At 49.0% G+C, this 21,742-nt stretch overlaps 1 protein-coding gene and 1 long non-coding RNA gene across 4 annotated transcripts in view; one reads left to right on the top strand and one right to left on the bottom strand.

Moving 5' to 3' along the window:
* The window catches only part of LOC140395125 (uncharacterized), a 57,188-nt gene that overhangs the window by 32,155 nt on the left and 3,291 nt on the right, over positions 1 to 21,742 (top strand). The window contains exon 2 of one of the 2 annotated variants that reach the window (XR_011936114.1): positions 20,281 to 20,493. This is a non-coding gene — a long non-coding RNA (uncharacterized lncRNA). Of the gene's footprint in view, positions 1 to 19,977; positions 20,494 to 21,742 lie in introns of those variants that run through there. The other variant, XR_011936113.1, reaches the window with a different exon arrangement.
* Positions 9,434 to 21,742, bottom strand: part of acer1 (alkaline ceramidase 1) — a 42,708-nt gene continuing 30,399 nt past the window's right edge. For both annotated transcript variants that reach the window (XM_072482581.1, XM_072482580.1), the window contains 2 exons: positions 19,804 to 19,941; positions 9,434 to 10,174 (listed from right to left, as the gene is read on the bottom strand). In XM_072482581.1, coding sequence (XP_072338682.1) covers positions 9,997 to 10,174; positions 19,804 to 19,941 — 316 coding nt within the window. In that variant the 3' untranslated portion in view covers positions 9,434 to 9,996. The remainder of the gene's footprint in view (positions 10,175 to 19,803; positions 19,942 to 21,742) is intronic.

Below are 21,742 nucleotides of genomic sequence, written 5' to 3' on the forward strand. Positions count from 1 at the left end.
GAAAGAAGGGAAATGGTCAGAATATTTTTCACCTGAACAATTATTAGAAAATGATATGCTCGCCAATAGTTATTAGAACGTAGTACATTTTATCATGAGTCGTGATTGAGACTATAAAGTATAATTGGATAAACATAGAAGGATATAAGGAAGTTGCCAGAATGTGGAGGCAGAGTGCAAAGAAACTGGTGGAAGTTGCATCTGCAGACACTGCCTGATCTGATGAATATTTTCAGCATTTCTTATTTTTATTTCACTTTTACAGCATCTGCAGGATTTTGCTTTTGCATGGCCATAGAGTAAGTGCATCCAGATGGGTCAAATGGTCTTCTCTAGTGTTTTTTTTTTAATAAACATTTTTATTGAGGTATTTCTTTGGCATTGTAACAGCAACAAAATCAACAATGTACATAACAAGGAAAATATAAATATAGTCCAAATACCGCCTCCCTCTCCACAGGTCCTACCATTGCTTACCCCCCCTAATCTACGCTAACCTAACCCCCCCCCCCCCCTTCTGTTGACGATTCATTCTCTGCAAGGAAGTCGACGAATGGTTACCACCTCCGGGCGAACCCTACCAGAGACCCTCTCATGGCGAACGTAATTTTTTCCAGGCAGAGGAAGCCAGTCATGGCCAAATTTCGGGGGCTTTGGGTCCCTCCATGCTAGTAATATGCACCTCTGGGCTACCAGGGAAGCAAAGGCCAGAACGTCCCCCTCTTTCTCCTCCTGGATTCCCGGGTCCTGCGATACCCCAAAAATTGCCACCTCTGGACTCATTGCCACCCTCGTATTTAATACCGTGGACATGGCGTCGGCAAACCCCTGCCAAAACCCCCTCAGTTTTGGACATGCCCAGAACATATGGACATGGTACGCTGGCCCCTCCGGGCCACTGTCATGTAAGCCCGGTGAACAACCTTAAATTGGATCAAGCTAAGCCTACCCAACGCATCCGGCCAAAGGCCCTCCTCTATCTCTCCCCCCAGCTCCTCCTCCCACTTTTGCTTCAGCTCCTCGGTCTACGACTCCTGCGAACCCACAAGCTCTTTATATATGTCCGAGACGCTCCCCTCTCCTATCCATCCTCTAGAAACCACCTTATCCTGAATCCCCCTTTGCGGCAGGAGTGGGAAGGTTGGTACTTGCTTCCGCAAAATGTCCCGTACCTGTAAATATCGGAATTCGTTTCCCCCGCCAATGCAAACTTCTCCTCCAGCGCCCTCATACTCGGGAAGCTTCCTTCTATGAACAAGTCCCCCATCCTCTCAATCCCCGCTCTCCGCCAAATTCGGAACCCCTCGTCCATCCTCCCCGGGGCAAACCGGTGGTTATCGCAGATTGGGGACCACACCGACGCCCCCTGCTCCCACATGTCTCCTCCACTGTCCCCAGACTCTCAGGGCCGCCACCACCACTGGACTGGTGGAGTACTGCGCCAGCGGGAACGGCAGAGATGCCGTTACCAACGCCCCCAGACTTGTACCGTTACAAGAAGCCGCTTCCATGCGCACCAACGCCGGCTCACCCCCCACCAGCTACCGCCTCACCATGGCTATGTTAGCCGGCCAGTAGTGATTGCTGAATTTCGGCCGCGCCAGCCCTCCATCCCCCCCAACTCCGCTCGAGCATTGCCCTCTTCACACGCGGGGACTTGCCCCCCCACACAAAACCCACGATAATCTTATTGATCAACTTAAAAAAGGACTGCGGGATGAAGATGGGGAGGCATTGGAAGACAAATAGGAATCTCAGGAGGACCGTCATTTTTACCGACTGCACTCTGCCCGCCAGAGACAACGGGAGCGCATCCCATCTCCGGAAATCCTCCTTCATCTGATCCACCAACCGGGCCAAGTTCAATTTATGTAGCCTGTCCCAATCCCTTGCCACTTGGATACCCAGGTACCTGAAACTGTCCCCTACCACTCTGAATGGCCGTTCCCCCAGTCGCCTCTCCTGACCTCTCGCCTGGACCACAAACATCTCGCTCTTCCCCATTTTGAGCTTATACCCCCAAAACCTTCCGAATTCCCCTAAAATTCCCATAATTTCTTCCATCCCCTCCATTGGGTCTGAGACATACAGCAGTAGGTCATCCGCATACAGCGAGACTCTGTGTTCCACCCCTCCCCGGACCAACTCCATCCAGCCCCTTAAGGCCCTCAGAGCAATTGCCAGCAGCTCTATTGCCAGCGCAAACAGGAGTGGGGAGAGGGGCATCCCTGTCTCGTCTCCCGGTGCAGCCTGAAATAGTCTGAAGTCGTCCTGTTTGTCTGTACACTTGCAACTGGAGCCCAGTACAGCAACCTAACCCAGTCAACAAAGCCCCTTCCAAACCCGAACCGCTCCAGCACCTCCCATAAGTAACCCCACTCGACCCAGTCAAAGGCATTTTCCACGTCCATCGCGACCACCACCTCAACTTCCCTACCTTCTGGGGGCATCATGATTGATGTGTTATATATGTTGGATTAACACGGACTGCAACTCGATGCTGTATCACTTGAAAACAGGCTTCCAACGCTGTAGATGGTTCAACACTGCTTTATTGAACTTGCCGAGTAATGTACACAGTTCGCTGTGGGTCGACACTCTATTGATCTAAGCTTGCTAAGCTTGGTCTGGCTTGCCCAGACTTGCTCTGTGCCATGTGTAGTAGATGCTGACTGTACATTGCACCCTGACTGTTGCTACAGCTATCACCAGTACGAAGAGGCCGAGCCTTCCTGCCTCGTGTGTTTTATACTGGTAATGTACCCTGTAGTGTCCTGCCTGGTGATTGGTTGTTCTGTATTCTGTGTGGTGATTGGCTCCTGTGTGTGTCTATCACTGCCTGTCTGGATCTCATTATGAACATGAGTGCATATTATGACATCTTCCCTTTTTAAATACATTTTGGTTGCTTGTGGCTGTGTGTGGCGGGGGGGACGCTGGTGTCTCGACAGGCGGGATTGCTGGCAGATTGGCGGGCTCATGGTTTGAAATGTCCGGAGGAGACGTCTCGACATACGGAGGGGTGTGGTCAGGTGATGGTGGGCAGGCAACTTTGCGCAGTGCCCTTCTGTTGCGCCTGAGAATGGAGCCATCAGCCATGCGAACAATGAAAGACCTGGGGGCAGCCTGTCGTACAACAACAGCTGGGGCTGACCAACCTCCCTCAGGCAGCTTGATGCGAACAACATCTTCTGGAGCCAGCACAGGCAAATCAGTGGCACGAGCATCATACGTGATCTTCTGATGGTCCCTGAGTCGCTGCACCTTTCTTAGCACCGTGAGGTGATCAAGGTCTGGAACGTGGATGGCTGGAACAGTTGTCCGCAGGTTGCGATTCATGAGCAGTTGCGCCGGAGACAGACCAGTCGACAGAGGGGTTGCCCTGTCTGCCAACAGTGCAAGGTGAAAATCAGATGCAGAGTTTGCAGCCTTGCAGAGCAGCTGCTTGACAATGTGGACCCCTTTTTCCACCTTCCCATTTGACTGCGGGTAATGGGGACTGGATGTGACATGTTTGAAGTGGTAGGATTGTGTAAAGTTGGACCACTCTTGGCTGTGGAAACATGGACCGATGTCGTTCATCACTGTGAGTGGTATACTGTGCATGGCAAACGTCTCCTTGCAGGCCTTGATGACTGATTTTGACGTGAGGTCCGACAGCTTCACAACTTCTGGGTAGTTTGAAAAGTAATCGATCAGAAGTACATAGTCACGCCCATTTGCATGGAAGAGGTCTATTCCCACCCTGGACCACGGAGCGGTCACGAGCTCATGTTGGTGGAGCATCTCCTTGGGCTGAGATGGTTGGAATCTCTGGCATGTGGTGCAATTGAGGACCATGTTGGAGATGTCCTGGCTGATCCCACGCCAGTAAACTGCCTGTCGAGCCCTGCGTTGGCATTTCTCGACTCCAACGTGACTCTCATGGATCTGCTTGAGCACCATGGCCTGCATGCTGTGGGGGATAACAATTCGATCCAGCTTCAGAATGATCCCTTCAACAACCGTCAAATCATCCTTGACATTAAAAAACTGGGGGCATTGCCCCTTGCGCCACCCATTTGCGAGGTGGTGCATTACCCTTTGCAGCAGAGGGTCTTTGACAGTTTCTACTTGTATCTGGACAACACGTTCATCAGTGGCCGGGAGGTTGCTGGCACACATCTGCACCTGTGCCTCAATTTGGCGAATTAAGTCTACATGTTCACAGAGCGTGGTGATGGATCTGGATAGGGCTCCTTGCCCGGTGTGTAGACGAGGTCGAAATCATATCAGCGGCGTCGCAGAAGAATGCGCTGTAGCCGGGGCGTCATGTCATATAATTCCTTCTGGAAGATGTGGACTGAGGGTCTGTGGTCTGTTTCCACCGTGAACTTTGGCAGACCGTATACGTAATCGTGGAATTTAACGATTCCTGTTAGGAGACCCAGGCACTCCTTTTCAATCTGTGCGTACCTTTGCTCGGTCGGAGTCATGGCCCTGGATGCGTATGCCACTGGAGCCCAGGACGAGGTGTCATCTTTCTGGAGGAGCACCGCACCAATGCCGTCCTGGCTTGCGTCCGTGGATATTTTAGTTTCCTTGGTCGGGTCAAAGAACGCCAGGACTGGGGCCGTGGTGAGCTTTGCCTTGAGCTCCATCCACTCTGCTTGATGTGTTGGTGTCCACTGGAATACTGTGGTCTTTTTTTACTAGATGCCGGAGGGCTGTGTGGGTGCCATGTTAGGAATTAATTTTCCCAGAAAATTCACCATCCCCAGGAAGCGTAGTACCGCCTTTTTGTCCTCTGGGGTCTTCATGGCATTGATTGCCATTACTTTGTCGGAATCAGGTTGCACACCCTGCTGGGATATTTGGTCACCCAGAAATTTAATTGATGACAGACCAAATGAGCATTTGGCCCTGTTTAGCTTGAGGCCATTCTCTTGGACCCTTTTAAAGACCTGTTTGAGCCGATCTATATGCTCCTCGGGGGTCGTGGACCAGATTATCACGTCATCCACATAGACTCGCACACCCTCGATGCCCTCCATCATTTACCCCATTATGCGGTGAAAGACTTCGGAGGCTGAAATGATACCGAAAGGCATGCGGTTGTAACTGTACCTGCCGAGCGGAGTGTTAAACGTGCAGAGTTTCCTGCTGGAGTCGTCCAGTTGTATCTGCCAGAAACCACGTGAAGCGTCCAGTTTGGTAAAGAATTTGACATGTGCCATCTGAAAGGTTAATTCTTCCCGCTTCGGGATCGGGTAGTGCTCCCTCATGATGTTGCGATTGAGGCCTTTGGGATCGATACAGATTCGTATTTCGCCTGAGGGCTTCTTCACACAGACCATGGAGCTGACCCAGTTGGTTCCGTGACCCTTGAAATGATGCCCTGGCTTTGGAGCTCTTGCAGCTGCGCTTTTAAACGATCCTTTAGAGGAGCCGGCACCCGGCGTGGTGCATGAATGACTGGGGTGGCAGCCAGCTTGAGTAGTAATTTGTAGCGATACGGGAGCGTGCCCATCCCATCGAACACATCGGGATATTGAGTGAGGATGTCGTCTATGTCAGCCTGTAGATTCACATGAGATGAGGCAGTCGGAGGTGCAGAGGACATGGCATGGATTCGCTGTACCAGATTAAGGAGTTTACACGCACGGGCACCGAGCAGGGATGCCTTGTCAGGCCTGACAATCTTGAATCTTAACGTCGCCGTGATTGCCTTGTGGGATACAACTAGATGACACGATCCACTAGCAGCTATGGAATTGCCATTGTAATCAAGGAGCTGGCAGGCTGGCGGAAGAATTTTGGGTTGGTCTTGGATGCTGTCGAGGTCTGCCCGGGATATGAGGTTTGCAGACGCACCAGTGTCCAGTTTGAATTGGATTCTGCACTGATTCACTTTAACGACAGCGCGCCATTCACCAGAATCCACACTTAGGATTGAGAGGCGCTTCGCATGAGTGGAGGAGACATTCTCGCGTGTGGTGATAATGCCCACCTGATATGGCGACTCGAGGCAGTCATCATTTGGATCCGTTGGAAGTTTGGGATCGGAATCCTGCATGCCTTGCTGTGTGCAGTGGACAGGTCTGCGTTACAGCTGGGATCGCTGGCTTTTGACCGGTGGAGCGGACCTGCATAAGGCCGCATAATGCCCAGGCTTTCCACATTGTAGACATCACCTTCCTTTGGCTGGGCATTGCCGCTTTAAATGGGCGGAGCCACAATTTTGGCACATCATGACGCTGACGTCAGTGCGTTCAATGTGCCTTTGCGCCTGCGCAGTGGGGTTTTCGGCTGCATTGTCCTCCCAGTCGCGGTGCGCCTGCCCGTGGAAAGCCACAGAAACCCGCGAAACGGCCACTCTCCTCAATGCTCAGGCCCTGCTGCCTAGCGATGGCCTGTACACTTTCTGCCTCGTGGGAAGCTAGTTTTGCCCTTTCTGCCGCCTTGATGTGGGAGTAGCGATTTCTGGCATGTTCATGGACAGCGCACGTTTCAATGGCGATCGGGAGGGTCATACGTTTGATTTCAAGGAGTCGGAATGGACCCCGAAAACAATCTGATCCCGCATCATGGAATCAGCAGTCGAGTCATAGTTACATGACTGTGCTAAGATGCGGAGATGAGTCAAAAAGGAGTGAAAAGGTTCGTCCTTACCCTGAACCCTCTGTTGGAAGCTCTCATTTAGCTCGACTTCACAGTGGCTGCCGAATTTTTGCAGAATGGTCTGGAACTTTGCTTTATCTTCTCCTTGGACAAACGTGAGCGAGTTAAAGATGTGGATGGCGTGATCCCCCGCCGTCGACAAGAGCAGCGCGATTTTCCTGGCATCTGATGCTTCCTCAAGGTCGGATGCCGCGAGGTGTAGGAGGAACTTTTGTCTGAAGACCCTCCAGTTGGGGATAGGGTGGAGGTGTTGACTTTGGGAAGGGTGCTCTTTCCAAGAGCCGGTACAGACTCCTTCTGCACTGTAAATTCTATGATTAATCTAAGCTTGCTAACCTTGGTCTGGCTTGCCCAGACTTGCTCTATGCCATGTGTAGTAGGTGCTGACTGTACATTGCACCCTGACTGCTGGTGATACAGCTATCACCAGTACGAAGAGGCCAAGGCCTTCCTGCCTTGTGTGTTTTATACTGGTAATGTACCCTGTAGTGTCCTGCCTGGTGATTGGTTGTTCTGTATTCTGTGTGGTGATTGGTGCCTGTCTGTATCTCATTATGAACATGAGTGCATATTATGACAATGATCATGTATGATCATTATGACAATGATCATAGCAGCCTTCTTACATTGGCCACCAGCGGCCTGCCCTTGATGAACCCAGTCTGATCCTCCACTATAACGTCCGGTACACAGTCCTCAATCCTGGAGGACAAAATTTTGGCCAGACGTTTGGCATCTACGTTCAGCAAGGAAATCGGCCTATAAGACCCGCATAGCTCCGGGTCCTTGTACCTTTTCAGAATGAGTGCGATCATGGTCTGTGACATCGTCTGGGGCAGAGCCCCTCTTTCCATAGCCTCGTTAAAGACCTTCATCAGCACCGGCCCCAATATTCCAGAGAACTTGTTATAGAACTCGGCTGGGAACCCGTCTGGTCCCGGGGCATTGCCCGACTGCATGGCCTTCAGACCCTCCACTATCTCCTCCAGCCCGATCGGGGCCCCCAGCCCGACTACCAGCTCCCCATCCACCATCGGGAAAGTCAGCCCGTCCAAAAAGTGCCTCATGCCCTCCGGCCCCGCAGGGGGTTCCGACCTGTACAACCTGCTATAAAAGTCCCGAAAGGTCTTGCTCACCCCCGGCGAGTCCCCAATTAAGTTCCCATCCCCATCAATAACTTTCCCTATTTGTTTAGCTGCCTCCCTCTTTCGGAGCTGCTGTGCAAGCATCCTGCTGGCCTTCTCCCCGTGCTCGTAAATCGTCCCCTTCACCTTTCTGAGCTGTTCCACTGCCCTCCTGGTGGTTAACAAACCAAATTCCGCCTGTAGCCTCCAGCGTTCCCTTAAAAGCCCTGCCTCTGGGGCCTCCGCATAACCCCTATCCGCTTGTAGAATCTCTTTTACCAGTCGGTCCGTTTCTGCCCTATCCGTCCTGTCCCTGTGAGCCCAGATCGAGATCAGCTCTCCTCTCACAACTGCCTTCAGCGCTTCCCAGACCACCGGTGCTGAGACCTCCCCCGTATCGTTTACCTGCAGGTAGTTCAGCATGCACTTCCTCAGCCTCTCGCTCACCGCTTCGTCCGCCAATAGCCCTACATCCAACCTCTATTGCGGGCGCTGCTTGCTATCCATACTAACCTGCGGAGCATGGTCCGAGATCGTAACCGCCGAATACCCCGTGTCCACCACCCCCGCCAATAGGGCCCTACCCACGACAAAGAAATCTATCCGGGAATACACCTTGTGTACGTGGGAGTAAAAAGAAAATTCCTTGGCCCTCGGCTGCCTAAATCTCCATGGATCCACCCCACATCTGCTCCATGAACCCTTTCAGCTCCTTTGCCGTTGCTGGCACCTTGCCCGTTCTCGAACATGACCGGTCCAGGTCTGGATCAATAACCGTATTAAAATCCCCTCCCATGATCAGCCTGTGCGAATCCAGGTCCGGAATCTTCCCTCGCACCCTCTTTATAAAATCCCCATCATCCCAATTTGGCACATATTCTTTGACCAGCACTACCTTCATCCCCTGCAGCTTACCACTAACCATGATACATCGACCTCCCACATCCGAGACTATTCTCCCCACCTCAAATGACACCTGCTTGTTAATCAGAATCGCAACCCCTCTAGTCTTTGTATCCAGCCCCGAGTGGAAAACCTGACTAATCCAGCCTTTCCTCAACCTGACCTGTCCACTACTTTAAGGTGTGTCTCCTGCAGCATTACTACGTCCGCTTTCAGTCCCCTCAGATGCGCAAACACATGTGCCCTCTTTACTGGCCCATTTAGCCCCCGGACATTCCAGGTGACCAGCCTAGTTGGGGGGGGGGCGGTATTCTCTAGTGTTGTATGTTCTAAGATTCTATGAATGGCATGGTGGCACAGTGGTTAGCACTGCTGCCTCACAGCGCCAGGGACCTCGGATGACTGTGTGTGGAGTTTGCACTTTCTCCCACAGTCCAAAAAAGTGCAGGTTAGGTGGATTGGCCAGGCTAAATTGCCCCTTAGTTTCCTGGGATGTGTAGGTCAGGTGGGGTTATGGGGATATGGCGGGGAGTGGGCCTAGGCAGGGTGCTCTTTTAGAGGGTCGGTGCAGACTCGACAGGCCTCCTTCTGCACTATTTTAATTTCAAAGTACAATTGCGCACTCCATTGTTGAATGGAAAAAGAACCGTTCAACATTCATACTTGTAGCTCATTAATCCCACATTGCAAGTAGGTGATATATGATCATACCAACAAAACCTGTTTTGTAAAAAGGACACATTGCAAAAGATTCCTGCAATTTTATTAGCAGATATCCAACAATAATTTAGATATTTTCCCCAAATTGGGGGAAAGAAGGTTTTGTCCCCTGAATTCTCCAGGAACAGGAGATCAAAGTACAATTTACCGAAAACTCACGTTAATCTACCATTTGTTTTTCAGAGTCCAGAAGACTCTGGAATATCACATTCTTTCAGAAGGAGCTTTTACCTGCTGATAACCCATGCTGTATGTTGCAGAAGAGTGCATTATACTGACATTAGGCATGAAAAGGTTTTTAAAATGTATTCTTTAGCCTTCACCTGAATTCACAGAAACATAAATAAATTGGAAATAATTAATATAGAAATAAGTGCTCCAAGTTTTAAACTTTGACCCAAATCTTCCATCAAATTAACAATGCATGGCCAACAATACTGTGAACTGTGTAAATAAAAAAACAAGTATCGTTTCAGAATTTGATCTTTCCATCCACCATTATTAAAACCCTGCAGTAGCACCTTAAATATATTATATGTAGGCACTGATTAATAAAGTGTTTGGTATCATTCAACAATTGATAACCCCATCAGCAGGACTTTCGGAGATTATCCTCAGTTTGTATTGCAACGTATGGTAGCCCCAAGTATTGCGAGTCTATGGGCCAATATTTTACTTCTGGGTTGGTCTCTGGAATTTCATAAAATGCATCAAAATAAGCGAAGAGTGTTGTGCCATGGACGACTGCGATATTAATCAGCACATGCCTGCAAACAGCAATGAGATAAGGTAAGTAACGCATATGATTTCATTTGTTTATTCTTGCATTTGAGTCTCCATCACACAAGAAAAGCAAACATCAAACTCAATTCCTGCATTTCCTAGCTATCAAAGTCAATAAATGGATGACAGAGTATGACCATGTCATCTGTAAGTTGACTGAAAAAGGAGTTGGGTCATACAGAATGTCTCAGCATTCATTGGTGCAACCAACCTACCTGGAGGTATTTTAAAAAAATAATAATTTAGAGTACCCCATTCAGTTTTATCCAATTAAGGGGCAATTTAGCATGTTCAATCCACGTACCTTGCATATCTTTGGTTTGTGGGGGCGAAACCCACGCAAACACGGGTAGAATGTGCAAACTCCACACGGACAGTGACCCAGAGTCGGGATCGAACCTGGGACCTCGGCGCCGTGAGACTGCAGTGCTACCACTGCGCCACCGTGCTGCCCCCTACCTGGAGGTATTTACACAAAACACATTAGACGTGCAATAATCGGGCAGCACGGTGGCGCAGTCGTTAGCATTACTGCCTCATGGCGCCGAGGTCCCAGGTTCAATCCCGGCTCTGGGTCACTGTCCGTGTGAAGTTTGCACATTCTCCCCGTGTGTGCGTGGGTTTCGCCCCCACAACCCAAAGATGTGCAGTGTAGGTGGATTGGCCACGCTAAATTGCCCCTTAATTGGAAAAAATGAATTGGGTACTCTAAATTTTTTTTTTTTTTTAAAGTGCAATAATCTACTGCTGCTGTCTATTGCCACCATAAATGATTTAAAAAAAATCATTGTTCATATTTGTTTTTAAATAAAAACATGAAATGCTGGGAAAACTCAGCAGGTCTGGCAGCATCAGGCAGCGTGGTGGCGCAGTGGTTAGCACTGCTGCCTCACGGTGCCGAGGACCTGGGTTCGATCCCGGCCCTGGGTGACTGTCCGTGTGGAGTTTGCAAATTCTCCCCGTGTCTGCGCGGGTCTCACACCCATAACGCAAAGATGTGCAGGTTAGGTGGATTGGCCAGGCTAAATTGCCCCTTAATTGGAAAAAAAATGAATTGGGTACTTGAAATTAATTTTTTAAAAAGGCCTGGCAGCATCTCGTAGTGAGGGCAGCAAAGTTAACATTTCAAGACCATTTCACTCTTCTTAAGAGTCGGCTATGTTTTTCTCCCCACAAATGCTGCCGGGCCTGCTGGGTTTTCTTTCCCCAGCCTTTCCTGTTCATATTTCTAGCATCCGCCGTTTTCTGTTTTTATTTCACAGTTGCTTGAGTTGAAACAAATTTCAACTGGTTACATAAGATTGGAAATTACTGCGAGCTTGCACATGAAGGAGAGGCTGATAGATTGAGTTTTGTGCTGAAGTATTGGGTTCGATGTGACTGATCATTCCCAGAAGAAGATCTTACATCGAGTATGAACCGGAGTAAACATTTTCTGTTCAACATCTAGTGAGAGTGCAAGGGTCACACAGGGAACCTTTATTACTGTTCTCTGGATCACTGCAACTGGTCACAACATGTTCTCCTAGAATTTGGAAAAGAAAAATATGCACTGCAATAGATGGTGACTCAGATGATTAACAGCTGGACAAATTAGTCAACTATTAAACAGGTACAAGTCTCGTATAGACTGTACAGTGATGAGCTGTAAGGATGTGCTTTCAGAGACTCCATTAGTGAACAAAATAGGATTTCTTTACAGTGACCTTCAAGAGCAGCAGCATGTTTGCAACTAGCTCTAAATTACCTCTGCCTAGGAGAACCCCTCCTCCTGAGGGTGATTCCCCATGCTGAGTCCCAATTGGCCACCCAGGCCAGATGACCCTTACTCTGCTGTGTTGCCCATACAGGGACAATCACCAAAAAGCTTTACTTTTCTCGTCAAAATATCAAAGACACTTCTCCTCACTTGGCACTAACCAGGCCATGGTCGCTTGAAGCATGGTCAGTTATTTTCTCCACATCGCCATCACTATGTGCCTGAGGCATCTCATATCTCTCACAATATTCATGGAATCAGTGAGCAGGGTTCAAGTTGCCAAATATAAAGTGACAATCAGAAGTCATTTACAATGAAAAAAGGCCTAGTTTCTCTGAGAGAACAGTCTTCAATTCAAAAATAGCTTTCAATAAAATGTATTACTTTAAGATCCACAAAGGGTCAGACGTATTCAGTCACAACACATAAAGAATTCAAAAGCCAGTTGCAGTTACAGTTCCTATCCTCAGCCGAAACTCTTGGAAACAAGGTTTGATCTCCAAGATCCCAGATTTGTGACAGAATGCAAGTCAGTCAAACATAAACAATTTTGAGTGATTGATCATTATTGGATGATTAACAGCTCTGTTTCGAATCGCATTGTCAGTTATTTAAATTCAGGAAGTCTTAACTAATTAAATTACATCACTCAAATTAGAGTGAATATAAACTTGGAACCATAAAGAATCAAGACAGATCAGTTTTGCTCCAACCCAGTGATAAGAGATAAAAGGAAGGAATCATTATGTATATAAAATATTAATTCAAAATAATAGTAATTTGATATCAAATTAAACAATATCATTTATACTGTATGTAAGGACATTTGGTATTATTTATTCATTTGTAAATTTATAATATATAAAATAAATCTCACATTTGTGTGTACTTTCCATTTCCCCAGTGATAAGGGCAGAAGATGCATAATAATAATAATCTTTATTATTGTCACATTAACACGGATGAATTACAGTGACAATCCCTCAGCACGCACAAACAGATTCAAAAACAGCTTCTTCCCTGCTGTTACCAGACTCCTAAAGGACCCTCTTAGGGACTGATCTGATTGATACTACACTCCTGTATGCTTCACCCGATGCTGGTGTCTATGTATTTACATTGTGTACCTTGCGTTGTCCTATTACGTATTTTCTTTTCATGTACTAAATGATCTGTTTGAGCTGCACGCAGAAAAATACGTTTCACTGTGACCTCGATACATGTGACAATAAACAAATCCAATCCAATCCAGAATTCAGATTGTCCAATTCACCTAACAAGCACGTCTTTTGGGACGTGTGGGAGGAAACTCATGCAGACAGAGGGAGAATGTGCAGACTCCACACAGTCAGTGACCCAAGAGGGAATCGAACCCGGGATCCTGGCGCTGTGAAGCAACAGTGCTAACCACTGTGCTACCGTGCCGCCCATGAGAACACAACCACCTGCAAGTTCCCCTCCAAGCCACTGTCCATCCTGACTTGGAAATATATCACCATTCCTTCACTGTCACACGGTCAAAATCCTGGAACTCCCTTCCATGGACTGCAGTGCTTCAAGAAGTCCTCACAGTGCCAGGGTTTACTGGGTGATGTACCATCAATAACGACAGAAGATAAGTTGAGAGTGTAACTGTGGCTTTAATTAGCTTAAAGATACCTGCTGGCAGCTGGCCCCAGACTGAAGGCAGGGCCGGAGGTTGGCCACCTTTATACCCGAGCCTGAGGGGAGGAGCCACAGGCGAAGCCAGCAGGGGCAAGCCCAGGCATGTTACATACAGCAGGTATAATACAATACAGTGGTTTACTACATTCACCCCCTGTTTAAAAAAAGGAGTCCGGCGGGGACGAAGTGGACGGTTGAATTATATATCGAGTCTGTTGGGGGCTTTGACTTTCCGCTGTGACCGCCGCAGTCCCGGCTGTGTTGCGGATACTGGTGTCGGATGAAGTGTTGAGGCCTGCGTGTCCAGGAGCGTGCCGTCTTCTGCGTCACCAAGTAGATGAGTGCCTGGCGACTGACCCTGAGACTCTGGCGTGCCATGCACTGGGACTAGCAGAGTATGCCGTGGCCCTGGTGCACCATGGGTAGCAATGGAGGGAGAAGGTGCATGGTCGGGGGTAGTGGTGATGGTCGCTGGGGAACCTGCGGGTGCCAAATCCCGAAGGGAGACTGTGTCCTCCCGCCCGTCGTGGTGTGCCACTTAGGCATATTGGGGGTTAGCATGGAGGAGACGGACCGTTTCGACCAGGGAATCCGACTTATGGCTCCTCGCATGCTTCCGGAGGAGGACGGGCCCTGGGACCATCAGCCAGGACGGGAGCGAGACCCCTGAGGTGGACTTCCTGGGGAAGCCAAACATTCTCTCATGAGGGGTCACATTGGTGGCAGTACACAGGAGCGACCGGATGGAGTGGACCGCATCGGGAATGATCTCCTGCCAGCGGGAGACAGGGAGACTTCTAGACCATAAAGCAAGAAGGACGGCCTTCCAGACCGTTGCGTTCTCCCTCTCCACCTGTCCGTTCCCCCGGGAGTTGTAGCTGGTAGTCCTGCTTGAGGCGATGCCCTTGGTAAGCAGGAACTGACGCAGCTCATCACTCATGAAGGAGGAACCCCGATCACTATGGATGGAGTTGGGGAAACCGAACAAGGTGAAGAGGCCGTGCAAGGCCTTGATGACTGTGGCAGAGGTCATGTCAGGGCATGGGATGGCGAAAGGGAAACATGAGTACTCATCAATAATGTTGAGGAAGTACACGTTACGGTCAGTGGAGGGGAGGGGCCCTTTGAAATCGATGCTGAGGCGCTCAAAGGGGCGGGAGGCCTTTACCAGGTGTGCTCTGTCTGGCCGATAGAAGTGTGGTTTGCACTCCACGCAGACCTGGCAGTCCCTGGTCATGGTCCTGACCTCCTCGATGAAGTAAGGCAGGTTGCGGGCCTTGATAAAGTGGAAAAACCAGGTGACCCCCGGGTGACAGAGGTCATTGTGGAGGGCCCGAAGTCGGTCTACCTGTGTGCTGGCACATGTACTGCGGGATAGGGCATCTGGGGGCTCATTGAGCTTCCCAGGTCGATACATAATTATAGGTGGAGAGTTTGATCCTCCACCTTAGGATCTTGTCATTCTTGATCTTGCCCTGCTGCGTGTTATTGAACATGAAGGCAACCGACCGTTGGTCAGTGAGGAGAGTGAATCACCTGCTGGCCAGGTAATGCCTCCAATGCCGCACAGCTTCCACAATGGCTTGGGCTTCCTTTTCGACGGAGGGGTATCGAATTTCGGAGCCCTGGAGGGTACGGGAGAAGAAAGCCACAGGCCTACCCGCCTGGTTGAGGGTAGCGGCCAGGGCAAAGTCGGACGCATCGCTCTCCACCTGGAATGGGATGGACTCATCTACTGCGTGCATTGCAGCCTTGGCAATATCTGCTTTGATGAGGTTGAAGGCCAGGCGGGCCTCAGCCGTCAGGGCAAAAAGGGTAGATTTAATGAATGGGCGGGCCTTGTCCACATAATTGGAGACCCACTGGGCATTGTAGGTAAAGAACCCCAGGCATCCCTTCAGGGCCTTGAGGCAATGGGGAAGGGGATGTTCCAGAAGGGGCAGCATGCAGTCGGGATCGGGCCTTAGGACTCCATTTTCCACAATGTAGCCAAGGATGACTACGTGGGTTGTGCGGAAAATGCATTTCTCCTTATTATACGTGAGGTTAAGGAGCTTGGCGGTGTGGAGGAATTTTTGGAGGTTAGCGTCATGGTCCTGCTGGTCATGGGAGCAGATGGTGACATTATCCAGATACAGGAACGTGGCCCGCAGCTCGTACTGGTCAACCATTCAGTCCATCTCCCGTTGGAAGACCGAGACCCCATTGGTGACGCCGAAGGGGACCCTGAGGAAGTGATATAGGCGGCCATCTGCCTCAAAGGCAGTGTATTGACGGTCCTCCGAGCGGATAGGGAGCTGGTGGTACGCGGACTTCAGATCAATGGTGGAGAAGATTTGGTACTGCGCAAACTGATTGACCATGTCAGATATGCGGGGGAGGGGGTACGCATCGAACTCCGTGTACCGGTTGATAGTCTGACTGTAGTCAGTGACCAACTGGTGCTTCTCCCCAGTCTTGATGACCACCACTTGGGCTCTCCAGGGACTAGTACTGGCCTCTGTGCTCCCTTCCCGCAGGAGTCGCCACTTCTAACGAGTCCGAAAGCTGTACTGTTTCTTGGAGGTCGACTGTGCCCCTTTCTAGTAGGCGTTGGCGGCTGTATTTTGACTTTATGCCTGCGACATAGGCTTCCCGGATCAACAACTCTGTGTGCTCGACAACCGATACCGCCTTACAATTGCAGTTCCGGCCGAGTACCCGCAATGCGCGCAGAAATCCAGCTTGCGATTCTCCGGGGTGCTGTCGCCTCGTGGCAAGGAGATGCCGAGCGTACACCTCGTTGACTATCCTGACATACTGTCCTTTCAACAGCTTTATCGCATCCGCGTACGAGGCAACGTCCCTGATAATAAGGTATACTTGCGGGCTCACCCGGGGGTTGGCGACGGCGATGGCGGAGGATTCGATGTAGGATTTGAAGCAGCGTAGCCAGTGTTCGAACGTGGTGGTGGCGTCCGCTGCTTGGGGGTCCAGCTCCGGGCGATCAGGTTTCAGTGATTGGTCCATCTTAAAACTTTAAGCTAATTAAATTGATGTACCATCAATAATGGCAGAAGATGAGTTGAGAGTGAAACTGTGGCTTTAATTAGCTTAAAGATACCAGCTGGCAGTCAGCCCCAGACTGAAGGCAGGGCTGGAGGTTGGCCACCTTTATACCTGAGCCCGAGGGGAGGAGCCACAGGCGGAGCCAGCAGGGGCAAGCCCAGGCATGTTACATACAGCAGGTATAATACAATACAGTGGTTTACCAGACTGGGTTACCGGGATAAGGTGAGGACGCGGGCCTAGGTAGGGTGCTCTTTCGGAGGGTCGGTGTAGCTTTGATGAGCCGAATGGCGTCCTTCTGCACTGTAATGATTCTATGATTCTAAGGTGACTCACCACCACCTTCTCAAGGGCAATTAAGAATGGACAATGATAGGGCAGCACGGTGGTGTAGTGGGTTAGCACTGCGGCCTCACTGCGCCGAGGTCCCAGGTTCGATTCTGGCTCTGGGTCACTATCCGTGTGGAGTTTGCACATTCTTCCCGTGTTTGCGTGGGTTTCGCCCCCACAACCCAAAAGATGTGCAGGGTAGGTGGATTGGCCATGCTAAATTGCCTCTTAATTGGAAAATAAAATGAATTGGGTACTCTAAAATTTGAAAAAAAAGAGAAAAAAAAGAATGGACAATGAATGCTGGCATAGCCAGCGACGCCCACATCCCATGATGGAGTCTTTTTTAAACTGCCTGTTTTAGAATATGCTGTAATTACACTCTTGTTGCATGAGGATTGAACAACATCTGGTTCACCTTGTGTTATTATAGTCTGGTCTGCAACCCCACTTCATCTGAAGACTACACTTGGTCCTTATTGTCCACATGTAATACTATGGGGGTTCTTCCTGTTCCAGAACGTTATTTTCTCTAACCAAGGCTTCTCAATGATCATTGATGCCAGCATGTACAACGTTAAACATTCTTTTTCTTTTCAATTAAGGGGCAATTTAGAGTGGCCAATCCACCTACCATATACATCTTTGGGTTGTGGAGGTGAGACCCATGTAGTCAATGTGCAAACTCCACACAGACAGTGACCCGGGGCCGGGATAGAACCTGGGTCCTCAGCGCTGAGAGGCAGCAATGCTAACCACTGCACCACCGTGCTGCCCCAACGTTAAACATTCATTTTAAAAAATAAATTTAGAGTACTCAATTAATTTTTTCCAATTATGGGGCAATTTAGCATGGCCAACCCAGCTACCCTGCACATCTTTGGGTTGTGGGGGCGAAACCCACGCAAACATGGGGAGAATGTGCAAACTCCACACGGACAGTGACCCAGAGCCGGGATCTAACCTAGGACTTTGGCGCTGTGAGGCAGCAATGCTAACCACTGTGCCACCATGCTGCCCTCATTGCTAAACATTCATAATGACAGTTTCCTTTGCCTCCAGTTTCCTGTCACTGTGTAATGACAGGCCTCCCGCCACTAGGTGCTATTATCGGGCGGCTTCCATTTTGCTCAGCTGGACTGTCCAGAAGCTCTTCAGTCTCAATCTCTATTTCAGCTTATCAAATTGCTGTAAATTTTCCTGTGTAAGTATGAATATCAAATAAAAGTTCACTTTTATTCTAACCTTAGAAATTACTCTAACCTTAGAATTTACTCAGGCTCTTAATGCCTTTTCAGCCCAAATTTCCTTTGACCTCTGTAGCTGTTTTATTTGCGTACCATAGTCAATCCTTTTCCTGATTTTTAACTTTGTTCATTGAAAGTGGGCATGACTGGCAAGGTCACCATTTATTGTCCATCCACAACTGCCCTTGAGAAAGTGACTGTGACCTTACTAACCACTGCAGTGCATGTGGTATAGGTATATCCACAATACTTTAGGGAGAGAGTTCCTGGATTTTGACCACTCCCACCTGTTTCTTTAGGCCTGTCCTGCCTTTGCATTCTGTCACCCTATTCCCTGCTCCACTGTAGTCCTCTTCTGAGGAAGGCTCTATTGTCTTACAAAGCACCTTTAGTTATACAATATAATAGTCCCAATGTTACACAGCAGTAGATCTTCTGACACACTCCGAACATTGGCATTGATGATCCACGGGGTTTTAAAATATATTTTTGTGTGACTGTCCAAATTTAAAATGACGTTGAGTGTTTTTTTTTGCGGCTGGTCATTTTAGCAGTCAATTGGCAGAAGGATTTTTCAGTATGATATCCTGGGAATATTATGAAAAGCTAACCTAGATATCAATGCTACTGAAGAAATGTGCAGGACAATAGGAAGTTGGAACTTGCCGAGGAAAGTACCTTAACATACCTGAACCTAGAAAAAACAAATAGAAAACCATCCTGTGACAATTATCATCATTTATAACACCTATTTATTTAGCGGGGGGAGCGGGGAAACACAGATCAAAACAAAGAGGTTCAGGATAGGTGAATTGGCCACACTAAATTGCCCCTTAATTGGAAAAATAATGGCCGGGATTCTCACGCAATCGGCGGGGCGGCCCATACGGGCGTCAAAAAGTGGCATGAACCACTCCCGTGTCGGGCCGCCCGGAAGGTGCAGAATCCTCCGCACTTCCACGGCGCTGGAGGGGTTGGTGCCACGCCAACCGGCGCCGAAGGGCCTCCGCTGGCCGGCACAAGTTGGCGCATGTGCAGGACTTCCAGCGTGTTCTGGCACATGCGCAGAACTGCTGCGCATGCACAGGGGGTTTCTTCTCCGCACCAGCCATCGCGGAGCCTTACATGGGCTGGCGCAGAGGGAAAGAGTGCCCCCACGGCACAGGCCCACCCGCAGATCGGTGGGCCCCGATCACGGGCCAGGCCACGGTGGCCACCCCCCCCCCGCGGACCCCGCTAACCGCCCTCCAAGACAGGTCCCGCTGGTATGGACCTTGTCTAATTCACGCCAGCGGGACTGGCCGAAAACGGGTGGCCACTCGGCCCATCGGGGCCCGGAGAATTGCTGGGGGGCCGCTGCCAACGGCCCCCAACCGATGCGGCGCGATGCCCGCCCCCGCCCGAAAACTAGCGCCAGAGAATTCAACAGCCGGCGTCGGAGCGGCGGGTCGGGATTCACGCCGCCCCCCGGTGATTCTCCGACCTGGCAGGGTGTCGGAGAATCCCGCCTAATAAATTGGTACTCTAAACTTATAACAAAAAAAGTGTTTAAAGCAGTTTTTACCAGAAGCTATGGAGATAGTAAAAGTTTATCTGCCTCCAGAAAGCACAGAGCAAACGATCACTTAGCCAGCAAGAAATCGCTACAAGCCACCAAGCCACGGTCACAAAGGCCAGGTTAATTATTCTCTGATCTGTACATCTGAAAAATAAGCACAAAAGCTCCATGTGTTTAACTGGAATTGCAATCGGTCTCAATTAGATTATAAATCTTGCACTCATTGCTTTTCCTAATGTTTGATAGCTCTCCTCATCCACACGTCTTTGACAGACTTTGCCTTTTCTCCCCAGCTCTACAACTCTCTGTATTTTTTATCCTGCCAAAGTGTTCATTGGCTCCCTAGGTTCTGACTCTAGGTTGCTGGGTCCATTTGGGTTGAGCAAACTATGTGGAATGTATATTATCTTGAATACATCCTGTGTTTTTTTTTTCTTTATTTAATAAATTTAGAGTACCCAGTTATTTTTTTTTCCAATTAAGGGACAATTTAGCGTGGCCATCTTTGGGTTGTGGGGGTGAAACCCACGCAGACATGGGGAGAATGTGCAAACTCCACACGGACAATGACCCAGGGCCTGGATTCGAACCCGGGTCCTCAGCGCCGCACGTCCTGTGTTTTCTGTCAAGATCTCCAAGGCAGTGCTGGATGCACCAGATGCCAGGATGGCGAAGGAGCCCAGAAATGCTAATGTGGTAATCTACTGCATACTCCAAAACTTTAGAATTTATCAAAATAATTTTTTCATAAATTTTTCTTTCCCAATTACGGGGCAATTTAGCGCGGCCGATCCACCTACCCTGCACATCTTTGGGTTGTTGGGGTAAGACCCACGCAAACACAATGAGAATGTGCAAACTCCACACGGACAGTGCCCTAGGCCGGGATCGAACCCAGGTGCTCAGTGGCGTGAGGCAGCAGTGCTAACCACTGCACCACCGTAACCCCGCCCCCAAGAATTTATAAAACAAACGAGTCTTGCTCAACTAGGCCACAACATAGCACGGTGTGCTATTTATACCAGTTAAGTAACTGTTTCCTTACTCATCAAGTGTTATCTTTATTACTGGTGCATTTCATTGGCTTCTCAAATGTGTATTCTCTGCATTCAGGTAAACCTGTGCAGTCAGGAAATTGAAAAAAGAACTCTCATTTGTTGCATTCTGTGAACTATCAACTATTCCACCTTCCACTTCAACAATGGCTCAGTGATAGCACTTTTGCTCCAGAATCAGAAGGTTGTGGGTCTCTAGGCCCATTGCAGAGAGTTAAGTATATAACCGAGTACAGAGAGTGTGTTGCACAGTCAGAAATACCACCTTTTGGATTTGTAATTAAACTGAGGTGTCATCTGGCTTCTTAGGTGGATGGGCACCATCTGAACAGCAAGAGAGCTCAATATTTATCTCTCAGCCAACATCTTTTTTTTAAAAGTACTACATGCAGCAAAATAATAGGGGTGCTCACCTTTCCTTAAATTACCACAATGACTACACTGCAAAAGTGTGAAGGGACTGTGAAGGAGCAGCTGTTATGATTCAAGATATATTGATATCAGATATACAATATATGATCCATCTTATTAAAATCATGCCATATCCTTTTGAGTTTTAATCATCATTTACTCTGGCATGAAATCAAAATTAATACATGAGGCACTTAGATGGTTATGAAACAACGGGACATGCTCCAGACTTGAACGGCACAGTGGCACAGGTGGGGTGCTCTTTCAGGTCAGGGTAGACTCGATGGGCTGAATGGCTTCCTTCTGCGCTGTAGGGATTCAATGAAACTCTATGGACCTCCAATATAACACCATGCTTTAATTACAGTAGGCTAGGTTTTAACTCATTCAAAACCCATCAAATGCACAAGAGTTAATATTGGGCCCAGTTATCTCTTTACCTGTTTTGATGCAGATCTACTTTTCGGGTTTAATACTGA

The sequence above is a fragment of the Scyliorhinus torazame genome, chromosome 18, assembly GCF_047496885.1.
Source record: "Scyliorhinus torazame isolate Kashiwa2021f chromosome 18, sScyTor2.1, whole genome shotgun sequence".
NCBI lineage: Eukaryota > Metazoa > Chordata > Chondrichthyes > Carcharhiniformes > Scyliorhinidae > Scyliorhinus > Scyliorhinus torazame.